The sequence below is a fragment of the Drosophila gunungcola genome (assembly GCF_025200985.1).
Source record: "Drosophila gunungcola strain Sukarami chromosome 2R unlocalized genomic scaffold, Dgunungcola_SK_2 000011F, whole genome shotgun sequence".
Classification (NCBI taxonomy): domain Eukaryota; kingdom Metazoa; phylum Arthropoda; class Insecta; order Diptera; family Drosophilidae; genus Drosophila; species Drosophila gunungcola.
The window spans coordinates 1407854-1422030 of NW_026453169.1; the positions used below are offsets into that span (position 1 = coordinate 1407854).

The window sequence follows — 14177 nt, forward strand, 5'->3', positions numbered from 1 at the left end:
GGTGTCTATCGATAACCAGGGATGGCAAAACAAAAAATAATCGATAAGCCCGCCACTGAAAATGTTTAATTAAATTAACAGTTGCTTATTTCAAAGTTCATAACATTGCTTCTGCTATTAAATAAAAATCAAAACAAACAACTACAAAAAAAAAGAGAATTAAAACGTCTTGGGTGTCGTTATCGAAAACAAAATTGAAAAATGATTTTAATATATTAATTAAGAAGATCGAAATCAAATATAATTAATACCATCTTTATATAGGCTTCTTTTTTATAGCGATTATAAAAAAAAAAGAATATTAAATTATTATTAGAACAAAAATTTCAATAAACAGTAGCTAAGAACTTTATATATATACCTTGCATATGGTACTATAATTTCAGTCAAAAGTTTCCAACGCAGTGAAGGAGACATTTCCGATATACATATAAAGCATATATATTGTTGTCAGCATCATTAGGAGAGTCGATATAGCCACGTCTATCTGCCCGTCCTTCCGTCCGTCCGATTCTACGCTAACTAGTCTCAGTTTTAAATTGATTTTAAATGTTTTAAGGACTTATTTATTTTTGCAATTGCTGTCTTGTTTTATATTAATTAATGTTTTTGTTTAAGTTTTTAAATCCAATCACTTTAATAATAAAATATTTATTTTAAATAATAATTTAAGTATCTTTTAAAATTAAAAAAACGGATTTTTCGACATAAAACGGTACGAAAACTATTTAAGCCATTTTAATCAAATTATAAATATTTATTAGGGATTCTCTCTTTTTCCTGTTATTTTTTGAGCTGTCATGATGAACTAGAAATTAGTTTATTCTGATGGTATATCTTTTGGCCAGATTTATTCGCTGCAGAGACTATCGGCATCCAGCTCGACGGGTACTTCCTGCCTATAACTCTGCCGAATTAACCTGTGCAGCTCGTCCCTCTTGGTGCGCTTAAAGAATCCAAGCTAAAGGATAGATGGTATTAACAAAATTAGAAATCTTTCTCTGATGTCCCTTATACGAACCTTGTAAAGAGCATAGGTTATAACCGATAGGAGCAGCAGACCACCGATCAGAGCTAAAATTATATTCCAGACAGGCAGTTCCGGCTCCTGATGCTTGAAAATCACATTTGGTTTGAACTTCCGGTTAATCACAAACGTACTGGATGCGGGATCGCCCTTTTTAAGTAGCTGCAGATCGGTTAGGATGACAAAGTACTCCTCGGCTCTTTTAACTTCACTAAGGTCCACGTTGAAGCTTATGTTCAGGGAAATTGGTTTATCCGGCCTAAATTGGACGCTCAAATCGGCTCGAAGGCAGATGGTCATATTAGTATCCTGGCAGTTGAACACAATGGTGCGATCCACCGGCAGATTTATTTGTTCTTGGTCGGAGGTCAATCCATTGAGATCTCTACGCTGTCGGGTCGTGATGGGGTCATAGTCCTGTTCACTCTGGGTGGAGTTTTCCATGGAGAACCCTTTCTGGTCGTAAAGTTTGATGGGCCACAGTCGGGAATCGTAGGTGGCCTGAATGTCCAGGCTGCTCTTATTAATGATGGGTATAATTGCTGTGGAGTCAAACGCCTTATAGGCTACAGGAATATAAAAGGACAGCGTCAATTGTTCAATAACACTCGGACCGCGACTTTTGATCTCGTAATGGTTGATGATTTCCGCCGAGTAAGGGAAATGCTTGAGAACAATTTGACCGTTTGTCTGACCTCTGAGAAATAACAAAGATTTTAGTCGGATTTGACGGTTGCCACTATAGTTAGTTTTATTAAATCTTACCCGCTGGCATCGATCTCGGTGAACTCCTTTAGGCCGATCACGTTGGTCTGTTTGTTGTCTGTGAGACTACGCTCGTTTCCGGCACTGAACACTTCTGCATGGATGGTCAGCGACTCTCCACTGAGTTGGCTCACATCGAAGCTGATGGTGACGGAGTCGCTGTCACCTTTGGCCAGCGGTCCTCCTCGATTCAGATCGCATACCATAACTGCATTGGAAACCTTGCAGTTTCCAGGAACCTGAGCGAAAGGCAATTGGGGTGTGCTGGACACGTTGAATTGGGGCAGGTAGGCGGTCTCTCCGTTGTTGGTTATCTCATAGTCCAGATGAAGGCTAACGTCACTGCCCAAAACATAAGTGGGCCTGGGGAAATCGAAACAAGTATCAGCCATAGCTCTTATAAAAATCAAATGATAGATTATTTTTAAATAATATCTTATAGTTAAAAATAATAGCTAACAGTGATGGTTTTTCTGTTTTTTGGTGTTTTGTGTGTTTACGTCCATAATTGTTTTATTTACATTGATGTTCTTTTGATTTTATTTGACTTACGTAAGAAAGAAGGATTTATTAAAATGTAATTTTCGGTGTTAAAAAATATAAAAAGGATAGGTTTGAGGAATTTGAAGGATGATGTTCTGTGTGGGGTAAGTGCAGAACAAAGGGTAATGATATGTTGGCCAACTTGGTCTGAACAAGTGCTAATCTATTTATTAATACCTGAGTTCATCTATTCATGTAGGGTTTAGGTAGAAGTGGTAAGGCATTTAATAGTTTGCACCAGGGGGATGATGATTTGAAGTTGCTGTTTTTGGTTTAAATAGGGGGAGATTTACGTGATAGTTTGGCAAATGCAGTTTCGTTTCCTTTGATTATAATTCAGAATAATTTTATGGGAAGTGTTTGGCTAAAAGGTTTATGATAGTGGTAAAATATTATGAGTTTTTATTGTTGTTGGTAAGGAAGACAAGGGAGGAGATGGAGTTGGAGCTGATGGCGTGTACTGACATATTACTCTGGACCTGGCATACCTCACGTTCTTGCTCCTTATCTGCAGATCAGCGACACAAACATCGGAAACACAGTCCGTGCTTATGGTTATCCTCTCCGTGGAAACCTTTGAGTCCGCCGGATCAACAACAGCACAGGTTTTACAGAACTCTGTTGAGAGAGCTCATTATTAATTTATTTCTTAAAATACTTAAATTTCCTTCTCACCCCCGGAAACGGGAACCTTCTTGGCCAGTTCGTAGTGCATCTGCAGATCAATGGAGGTATACATTTCACCGCCGTAGCGCACATTAATGTCGAAATGCTGGCAACTCTCTTCGAGACCTGCATTCACCTTCAAGATCATCCTATTGCTCTGCGTTCGGGCAAACTTAACCCACTTTAGTTGCGTTTCGATTGATATCCGGATGTCCAGTTCCTGCTGCTCCACATCCTTTGCCTCTGCCGAAGTGCTCAGTCTGTAGCAGGCGGTGATCTTGACCACTTCCTGCTCCGATTTTATCTCCCGCGATTCCGACTTTATTGTCGCATGTATTTTCACGACGGGATAGGCGCGATAAAAATATAATGCCTCGGCATTAGGAGCTCCTATGGCGAAGTCGTTGAATCCATTGCCATCTATGTCCGATCCGCGGGAGAGGCCGTGACCGAACATGTGTGCTCCGTACTGGGAAGGTTGTTCGTTAGGAGCATCCAGTCGTTGGCTCGGCTGATCCCTTAATCCATGGGCGCTGCCCAAGTAGATGAACACCGATCCGTTTCCGGCAAAGGGAGCTCCAACGGCCTACGTCTACAAAATGAGGACAGTATTAATGGTCTCACATTAAAATATTTAAAAAGCAATTCCAGAAGTCTAAGTACTGATGATGATATGGGTTATAAAGTTCTGTTTTTGTTTCCAAATTTCAAATGTGTTATTAACCCCCAGTCATAAAATAACCCACCATTGTATCCATCCTTATTGATATCGCCCAAACGCGAAAGAGTAGTTCCGAACCGGGCCTTGCTGCCCAGTGGTGGCCGCACAATCGTAGGCTCTGAGTTGAACTTCAATGCAATGATAAGGAGAAATTTAAAATATATTTAGTTCTGGTTCGGAACTCCATTACTCACCAAGCCGTTGTTGATAAACACATAGATGGCACCAGTGTCGTAGGAATGTTCAAAAGCGTGCAGGGGCGCTGAGACAATCAAGTCCGTTTTTCCATCTCCATTGAGATCTTCCGCCAGAAGGGAGTAGCCGAAGTACTCGCCAAACTGCTTGCCCCGCAACCTTCGCAACGTGCGGATGATCCTACCTCGAAAATCGAAGATATATGCCTCGCCGGATAGATGGTTGGCCCTGGGAGCCGAGGCCACGTAGAGCAGGGTGGATGGGTTAGCGCTGTCAAAATATCCGGAGCTAACGGCATAGCCAAAGTACGTGTTATCCCTTTGACGCCAGGGCTCGAAGATCTGGGCGTCTTGCTGGTAGAAGATCACCGATCCCTTCCAATTACGAACACCTGGGGCTCCGATTAGGAACTTGGAGCTATTACTATCCTCCGCCACATGGGCACTGTGCCCCAACTCGCCCGCATAGTAGAAATAGTTTTGTTTTTTCACCTGCTGCGCATTTGTATTGCTGTTCACCTGCTTAGATTTTAGGCGGAATGGAGAAATGCGGGTCACGTTCTCGGGAGCTTCCGCCACAGTGTTCTGTACCCATAAGCAAACTCCGTGCAGGAGGTAATTGTTGGGAGTGGGGGTGTAGAATCGGGGGGCACACACGAGGAGCTTGTCCGTATCCCGGGTGCCACCGTCCATCGAACCACCTAGCCACTGGAAATCCTTACGGTCCGAGTCCCATGTGACTCCTTGGTCAGATGCATTGAAATTTCCTCGAGGATCCAGGACATAAGGAGTGCAGGAACCGCTTGACAGGGAGCATCTGTATATCGCTCCCGTCTCGTTGATGGTCCTCTGCGACTCCAAATCGGATTGAGCCCGGGGTGCTCCGACTATGATGCTGCGATGAGGAAAAACATAAAGATAAGAACTTACTGCTACCCACAGTAACCCACACTAAATCCAGTTAAATATTGACGTACAGAATTGACTGAATTTACCAACAAGTTTGCTCCTGTGATAGAAAAGTAAACTAATATCGTTGATATACACTTGGGGTAAAATTAAGACGACTTTCTCATACCCTCTTTAAAATTTTGACTGAGGACAGCAAATGTATAGGCAGTGACTAAGAAAGTTAAAATTATGCATTGGCTGATCACAACGTTTCATTGCGTAAACTATATTTATATTATATGCAGATAATCCGAAACCCAAAAATGTTTCATCACATCCCATCACATCGACCTGTGGTGTTAAACTTACCTTGTGGGACGGATGACTAGCGAGTATCCAAAGTAGGAGCTTCGCGTTTGGTTTAAGTGGGTTTTCAAATGTTTTGGAAAATTTATTACCAGGTTCGGATAAGGAGAAAAATTAAAAGCTTCACTTTGGTATTTCAATGCAAGAAAAACGAACAAAAATATGCGACACATTTTTTAATTAACTTTAAATATGAAAAGATTAAAGGCCCGCGCCGGACTGAGGTTCTCACAACAACTCGAATGGAAATAAAATGAAATTCGATGTTGGAGAGCTCTTTGCATGTGTGTTCTTTGTGATGTATTTATTCCAGATTTAATGTGTTATATATATATATATATATATATATATATATATATATGTGTACATCCGACATGCCAAATAATTTCGACAACCATTGAGAAAGAATTTTAAATTTGATAAATTTATATTGTATATTAAAGATAATTCATCGCTAAAAAGCAGAAGCTTAAAGCACAATCTTTTCTCAGGAAATTAAAAACGAAATGAAGCATCCGAAACGCCGATTATGAGCTGAAATTCACTCAGGAGTTTGGCCAAGTGTGTCCGGCATTGGAACATTTTCCAGTCCCATGTTTAGAAGATGAAGAAGATGACATTGACCAGGTTAAAATAGAAGAACGAAGTACCAGTCCAGCTTTGTGTTTATTATTATAATGCACTCCTGGTACTTACTAGCCAAAATTAGCAGCTCCAAAAAGAACTTCCGCAACGATAGTTTCAAATCGGTTATACAGAAAGTAGTCGGTCCATCAAAGGTTTTAAAACATTTATAATACGAATCAATTTTGTTATCGATCCATGTATGTAGTCATCAAGTCAATTAGAGAAATAGGCATTTGGACGCACAGGTGTGGTTTCACACAATGATTGGTTTAGTCTTCAGAAACGTCCAATATGTGTAGACCTTGGCTGCTGCCAATTTTCCTGTCTGTCCAAGTCATATGCCATTCCATTCAATTTGGCATAATGCACTACCTATCAGTTCCTATTTATGAAATTGAAATACCATCGAATAAATGTGCTGACTATGTAGATGTGGAGTACAAACAAAAGGTATTTTAAAATCATCCGATTTTGATGAAATTGAAACCGTAATTCTGAAATATTAAACCATTACTATATCTCGAAGAACTAAACAAAAAATTAAAAACAGCAAAGTTATAATTTTTTTTCATTTATTTTTTCCGATTGTTCCTATGGGAGCTATATGCTATAGTCGTCCGATTTTGATGAAATTTAAACCGTAAATCGGAAATATTTTACCATTACTATATGTCGAAGAACTAAACAAAAAATTAAAAAACAGCAAAGTTATAATTTTTTTTCATTTATTTTTCCGATTGTTCCTATGGGAGCTATATGCTATAGTCGTCCGATCCGGCTCGTTCCGACTTATATACTACCTGCAATAGAAAGACAACTTTTGGGAAAGTTTCATGCAGATAGCTTTAAAACTGAGAGACTAGTTTGCATATAAACGGACGGACAGACGGACAGACGGACATGGCTAGATCGACTCTCCTAGTGATGCTGATCAAGAATATATATACTTTATAGGGTCGGAAACGTCTCCTTCAATGATATAATTTTAATTTTCTAAGGTATTTACAAGTATGCAGGCTAACTTGGTTTTCCATATAAACCTAATTTTGGTCATCGATGAAAGTCAAATTGAGTGGAAGGGCAGGGCATACATTCATAGTGGCGGCATCGGCTACAACTTCACCACCTTAAGATTAAAATATATCCAGCCAGAGGTAGCGAAAGTCAATGTGCTCATCTACGGTATACCCAGGTTGGAGCTTTGTGCACTAACATATATATATTCTAAACACTAATCAGTCTTTTTCTTTGCTGTTCTTAGTGGCACTCCAGTGGTACCCATCATCCGGCAGATCGCTGCGAATTAGTGGAGATAACCAGGCTATATGCATGCGGTCTCCAAAGACGCTTCTCAGATTTTGGTAGACTCCTCTGTTGTACTTTTGCTTGCGCTCTGGTGTGCGATCGGCGGAAACCCCGCCTCTCAAAACGATGGGCACATGGTAGCCCAGGAGGAGGACCCCGTAAGCCAGGGCCTAAGACATTCAAGCTGTAGAAGAGCAGGTACATGTTGCTCCAGAAACTGCCCGTCACCAGGAGCAGCATGGGGCAGGTCAGCTTGAGCAGCGTTAGCCAGTTGCAGTAGATGTGGCCATGGATGATCCACATGAAGATGGAGTTGTAGACCAGGGCGTAAACTGCTCCCACAAATAGGTAGAATATGAAGCCCATGAAGAAGCGATGGTTCCTCAATCCAATGCAGCAGCCCGTGTAGAGGCAGTGGTGATCGCGCTTCAGAACGCAAGCCTTGCAGATCTTACAGTGCCAAGATCTGGGTGGAGCCAGCCGCTGGCACTCGCTGCACTCCCGCCAATCCAGATGATCCGGCGGTGGTTCCACCTTTTTCACTACAGAGAGGGGTATTGTATTTTATGGGATTTATCTTTACATCACTACTCACCCTCAACACTGGTATCGATCATCATGCAGGCAATCATGTTTCCCTTGATATTGAACACCAGGAACATGGCCATCAGGAAGGTGAAGGTGTGGAAGAAGCCGCCGGGCTCATGGAAGCGGGCAGCACCACCACAATCTCGAAGAGGAACACCACCGGCAGAAAGACTGCAATAATCAGAAAGCACAAGACATCCACCAGCCGGCGGGGCAGTGGGTTGCTGCGGATTCTCATGATTCCCGATCTGAGTGTCTAATGTAAACAAATGCCGTCCGATCGCCGAGATGCGAGAAAGAGAAATAAAGTAGCACATACTAAGTAACCGGTTCGCTGTGACATCACGTGCGGTTGAGCTTTCGTTTCGCAAGCTTTTGGGGAGAAAAAGCTGGCAAAGCCACGGCGAAAAGCTTTCGAATTCGATTGTTGCGGCGAAAAGTTTAAACTGCACTCGATTAAGTGGTTTTTTATACCCCCCCGCCCCCCACCTCTCCCAACCCTTCAGTTCAATATAATTTGATAAACTCTGAAGCCAAGCGAGTTCAATATAATTTGATAAACTCTAAAGCTAACCGAGTTAAAGTTTGATATCAGACGCGTGGTGGCGTAAAACGGTGCCAACACACTTATCTTATCAAGCCCGGCCACATGTCGTATGCTTGATGGCATGAAACATGCATATGTTGTATTGTACATATAGGAGTATAAATGCCAACGGCAGAGGCCATTTTGAGAATTTAATTAACTTGAAAGGATTGCCTCAGTCACAAATCACAATAATCAAGGTAAAGCCTTAATTACATGGGTCTTTAATACGTGCGCTGACATCTGATTGATGGCAATATCAAGTATTTATGGTGGTGTCAAGGGTCATTAAGTAAACAGTTGAAAATGGAACTCGCGGTGCCAGGCAGACCGGACAGGCAGGGATCCTCGGTATTTCTTTTTAAGTGCTTTGTCAGGAGTCTGCGGCAGTTCCTCAACGAGACGGGTCTGCATGGTCTTAAATTTGTGGGGGACAGCAATCTCAGCAGTTGGGAGAGGTAACAATCTCTGGAGAAAGTAATAAAACCAACACAGATATTAAGTATTAAATAGGACAAAAAACTTTAACATTTTTAAAGAATGCCAGATTCTTAGAACCGAAAACTTTTTTTTTCTGAACAAACTTACACGTTTCAGATCGTTTTTCTTTGGCTCCTTTGTAACTGCACTCATAATCACAGTTCACCTTATATCGAACATCTATGTCAAGTGGGATAGCACTCCGGTGATAATTGGCATCAGCCCACATGCCACCTCCATTTTAAAGGTACCCTTTCCGGCTATAACCATATGCAATATGAACCAAGTGCTAAGGAGTCGGGTGGCCAATTACAGAGAGTGAGTCCTTTTTTCTCTACTCATGTAAGTATCAATCTATCATATTGAAATGAAATTAATTTTCCAGAGGGTCCAATGAGAGCGCCCTTTTAAAGTTCTTGTGTGACTCCGAAAGCAGGCAGTCCCAAGAGCTTGATGTGGAGCCATCCGACTCGAATATCGCCAGGAACGACTTGAAAGTGTCCGACTTTGTCTTAAATCATTCGCAGTCCTGCGAGAGAATGTTGCTCTTTTGCAAATTCAGTGCCATGGAGCGAAATTGTTCGCACCTGTTTCAGCCGATCCTGACGGATGAGGGCCTGTGCTGCGTCTTTAACTTTCAGCCGATTGAAAATCTCGTCAAGCCTTAGTAAATACACTATTTTCCTTTAACAACAACAATATTTTAAGCAATCCAATTGTTTTGTTTTAAACAGTGCCAATTGCCGTAGAAATTTGACGACAGAAGATGGTTTTGAAAGTGTCAAGTGGGATCCCGAAGCAGGCTATCCCGAAACATTACCCCCAAAATTTTATCCAGCCACATCAAGTGGTAGGCAAACGTATGATATGTGTGTGGATGGGAAGCAAGAGTAATTTGTTTATAATATGTATATTGCAGGAACTGGTATTAGTTTGGGATTTACTGCTGTCCTAGATGCTGAAATGAACGAATACTACTGCTCATCAACTAATGGACCGGGTTTTAAGGCAATCGCGATTTATATAAATTTGTGATAATCATTGGCGCCACAGAAAATGCTAAGTTTTGACCTTACTGAAAAATGTGTCTAAGAGTATGCATCAATATATAAAAGTCAATGGGATTACATTCAAAAGACGTCGTTCCTTTTTCATTGCATACTTTTAGACACCAATTCAAATAAGATTGAAACCCGAGTGATTTCAGTAGCACCACTAACTTGTCTGTTGTTCTGATAAGTTTTTTGAAACAATCACAATAAGCTCCAACTTGTTATGAAATCCATATATTTTCGTTTTCAGGTCTACTTTCACAATCCCGTTGAGATGCCCATGGTGAAGGAGGCGGGACTGATCACAGCCATTGGCTACGAGACCAATTACCGCATTGAAATGGTTCGAGCCGAGGCAGTGCCGGCCATTCGTTCGATTTCCCGCGACGGCCGGCAGTGTCTGTTCAAGAACGAGAAGGAGCTGATCTACTACAGGATCTACACGCGGCTCAACTGCGAGAACGAGTGCGTGGCCGCCTATCTGTACGAGACCTGTTCCTGCATCCCGTTCGAGTATCCGCGGATCTACAGCAACGCCACCACCTGCAGCATGCGGGACATTTTCTGCGTGCGGCGGGCTCAAAGGGCGGCCAACCGGCCAAGTTGGGTCAAGTGCCGTCAACAGTGCCTGCCCAGCTGCTTCGACCTGAACTATCTGGCCAGTGGCTTCGCCTTCCCGCTGGCCTCCAACAACTTCCAGCTGGCCAACGCGCTGGTCGAGGGCATCAATAAGTCCTATCTGAGCGAGAATATAGCCGTGATTAATGTCTATTTCCGGGAGTCCGTCTACCATGGAAACACCAAGAATGCCTACGTGGGATTGACCGAGTTTCTATGTGAGTAAATCAGCTCTATCTCTCAATTAATATGTTAAGTAATAACATTTCTTTTTATTATTCTATTCCAGCCAATGTGGGTGGTGTAATGGGTTTGTTTATGGGTTTTAGCGTCATCTCGTTGGCAGAGATCTTGTATTTTTTGATCTTAAAACCACTGGCAGAGCTGTTCGTTTGGAAAAGGTCTTCGAATGTAGACTCAGAAAACAGCCTTAAACGTAATGCATTTGGCATAGAACAAACTAAGACTTCATATCATCAAAATGTATGGCATACAAGAGAACTATATCCCAAGGGAGTAACATTGAAGGCAACCGAAAGGGTTAGAAAAATGAGAAGCAGTAAAATTATAAGCAACTCCCTTAAACATTAAATGGCACAGACAATAAATTATTTATACGGAATCACAAAGTATGATCACACATGTAATCCGCCATGTCATGCAAATCATTGGCTGACCAGTAATAAAATAAAAGGGGAAAACATTATGACTGGAAGCCCACTTTGTGGGTTTGCCTTTCAGTTTATCAGGCCATGTAAAGAAAAACAGCAGAATAATTGATTTAAAGCATGAACTGAACTGAAGCTATGCATATTTAAATAATACATTTGAAATAAAAATGTTTTCTATGGTAGTCGGTGTTTAATGTAATACAATTTAAAGCCCGCTTTGCTTTTGTTTAACAATATTAAAATCCGTTTGGTTTATTATTCAATTGGTTCATGTAAAGTAATAAATAAATAATTATGATTATGAATTGTTTAATATTCTATTACAAATATAATATTTAATACAAATAATATTTAATTACATATATATCCCAATAGCATTTAATGTGCATTCCTATTAAATTCGAAACTTAAAGAGGAAAAAGAGGCTTTAAATGTGAAAGTGAGTTATCATGCTGTGTTAATAGCCCCATTCAGTTTGAAGAGAAAGGTAAACTTCTTGACTCTGTTAAGCGGTCTTCAACTGCAAAGTTGGATATGTACACATCCATACGCACTCTTTCACTGCCCCATCAGCTTTTCCCCCTGTGAATTTGCCAGAGGAACTCTCGCATCTGGAACAGATGTGCCCGAATGAAGGTCGGTAATAGAACACCCCAGCGCCTAATGCAATTAACAAAGTTTTCCGGTTAAAGGGGCTGCTCTTGCGTTAGTTTTGTGAAGGCGGTCCTATTTCTGCGATATATTTTATGTCAATAAGAGCATTTTGGCCAAAATTACTTTTGGCCAAGCCATGGCGGTCCGTGCTTAACTGCGAGTATTTATGTACGCACTACATTGTATATGTATTCCGGGCAGGCAGTAAAACAAAAACAGCTTTTGGCTCACCCTCACCCTCACCCTCACCCTCACCCTGGCTTTTGAAGATGGCACATTTCTGCGTCGTCTTGCACTTCTGGCGGAAATTCCTTTGCCCGGTACATGCTCCGGTTTCTGGGCGTTAATTGCTGACCTCAACCTGCACATAAAGCGACTAATATTCGCACAGCAATTGCTCGTCCTGCATAGCTGCATGAATTCTGCGGCACAGTTTCTGCTCCTTGTCAGCATCCCTCCACATCTGGGTGGGATTTCTTAAACAGGCCGGAGGCTGGCTGGCTGGGTGGCAAAACAAAAAAAACGCAGGAGGTAAGATGCCGCCTAAGCAGCAGGAGCGGCAGCAACGGAATGAAATGCATTCGCACAGTTGAAGACAATTTGCGAAATTGCATCGTTCTTGATGTTTTCACGTGCATTCCATCTGGGGTTTTTACGGCAAGTCAACAATGTGCTGCTGGTCCGGCACAGTGCGTGCCATGGCCATAAGTTGACCGACCGACCGCCTGATGCTTGGAATAAAAATAAGGTTTAATAAATTTCGAAATTCGTTGCTCGCTGGCATCCAATTGAATTCGGCTATTAAACAGAAGCTGTTTGCCTTCTGAATTGTTATTTATCTACGTCAGCTTATGAGATTATATTTTCCCCACATTTATTTGCTCACAAAGGTCGCACAATTTCGAAATGCACTGTAGGGTAATGGCAGGGAGTGCAAGGGGTGTGTGGACTGGTGTTGCTATCTAAAACCGAGTACAAAAAGCTTTGCGCTCGACCATCTTTCAAGCGATAAGACAACTGGTGCAAATGATTACGACGTGTTCCCTGGCACACTGTATATCCGTATATCTGAGTAGGAGATCCCAAAGAGGGGGGTCTTGTCGGAGATGTAACACAGGACAGACCCAGCCAGGAGCTTCGTAAATGTCAAGAGCAGAACTAGATTCAATTCTTTATGGCCGTGTTAACGAGCCAATTCCCCCCTCCGGATGCTAGGGAACTTTGGCACTGAATGAAAAATTATGCCATTAAAATGGTGAAATCCGAACCACAAATAATCCTTAAAGTCAGCGCTGGTTAGTTAGATGGTTTTTGGGGTGAAAGTTGGCCGAAATTGGGGGGCGAGAAACCTTGCACACGAGTAATTAACAGCAAATTTTCTGCCAAAGTTAGCAAGTTGACAATAAAGTTCTGCCACTAACTCTATCTTTCCTCGGGGCGCAGCCACCTGATTAAGGTATAAATATTTGATTCTAGTGTGGGCAAAAGGGTTCCTAGTAAGTGTGACAGCTCCCAAGCATTGTCAACTTTATGGGCTTCCGCTTCCCGCACCCGACTCAGTTATGCATGAAGTGTATTCATCAAAATGAAGTCTCGAAAACGTCTGCGTAAATGCTGCACGTGCGCCAAGTTGCCAAGTTGCCACGGGATGGCCATACTATACTATATACCACACTATATTGTTGGCTGCAGCCTGGGGATTGGAGATGGGGGAAACAATTCGATCGAATGCCGGGGAAGCTCTGCAAAATTACACACACACACACACACACACACACACCCCAGAGAGAAGTTGCATGCGGAAAAGCAATTAAAACTTCTTGTCAGTGTCTCGGAAGTGTTTGTTCATATTTTATGATGTTTTCGTGTAGAAAGCTGGATTATGAATGTGTCACCAAGAAGTGTTGTAGCTGCTGATTCTGCTTGCAGCTTTCTTCCCCTCGTTATCCTTTTCAGTGCATGCAACAAGCCGTCATTGAGGTTGAAAGAGTTATGCATAAAATATCACACATCCGCCCCATTGCACGGGCAGTACTCACAGAGAGAGGGAGAAAGAGAGAAGACTGAAGTCTGAAGGCCAAACTATGGCTAGTTCATGGTAAAGCGGAAATTGTAACCAAAACTTTAGGCCCGGAGACTGACCCTTATATGTTCGACAGTATTTGATTGCATAATTTATGGCATGTTAAATTAGGTCTTCGAATGGATTATGGCATTTTGCGTAAGTGCATCGATATGTTCAGCCTTTTGACGTCTGGCACTTTGGCAGCCACAACGGCAGCTCTGCTATAATATTTCGGCTAATGCTACCTGCCAGCGATGGCTGCTGCTGCTGCTGCCATAATGGCAATCACCCACCCAAGTGCGTCCCATATCACACTGCTCATATTTGACGGTCTGCCGGCGGCAGAGCTAAAAACTCG

The 14177-nt window shown here is 42.0% G+C and overlaps 4 protein-coding genes across 4 annotated transcripts; 2 read left to right on the top strand and 2 right to left on the bottom strand.

Moving 5' to 3' along the window:
- Positions 1–775: 775 nt before the first annotated feature.
- On the bottom strand, positions 776–5434 carry LOC128255466 (integrin alpha-PS3-like). Its single transcript, XM_052985079.1, is given in 9 exon segments — positions 776–961; positions 1022–1724; positions 1793–2155; positions 2824–2953; positions 3011–3587; positions 3589–3593; positions 3748–3850; positions 3917–4811; positions 5177–5434. Coding segments are annotated over 9 exon segments (3057 nt in total). The 5' UTR covers positions 5347–5434; the 3' UTR covers positions 776–850.
- A 466-nt stretch (positions 5435–5900) lies between these two features.
- On the top strand, positions 5901–7035 carry LOC128255529 (uncharacterized). Its single transcript, XM_052985182.1, has 2 exons — positions 5901–6250; positions 6817–7035. Exons 1-2 carry the CDS (start codon positions 6092–6094, stop codon positions 7033–7035), a joined length of 378 nt encoding a protein of 125 aa, XP_052841142.1. The 5' UTR covers positions 5901–6091.
- On the bottom strand, positions 6812–8011 carry LOC128255342 (probable palmitoyltransferase ZDHHC24). Its single transcript, XM_052984883.1, is given in 4 exon segments — positions 6812–7275; positions 7277–7647; positions 7701–7817; positions 7820–8011. Coding segments are annotated over 4 exon segments (840 nt in total). The 5' UTR covers positions 7932–8011; the 3' UTR covers positions 6812–7035.
- A 574-nt stretch (positions 8012–8585) lies between these two features.
- On the top strand, positions 8586–11020 carry LOC128255530 (pickpocket protein 28). Its single transcript, XM_052985183.1, has 7 exons — positions 8586–8737; positions 8877–9077; positions 9145–9426; positions 9494–9609; positions 9679–9767; positions 10062–10647; positions 10719–11020. The coding sequence occupies exons 1-7, from the start codon at positions 8586–8588 to the stop codon at positions 11018–11020; spliced, it is 1728 nt and encodes a 575-aa protein (XP_052841143.1).
- The last annotated feature ends 3157 nt before the right edge of the window (positions 11021–14177 follow it).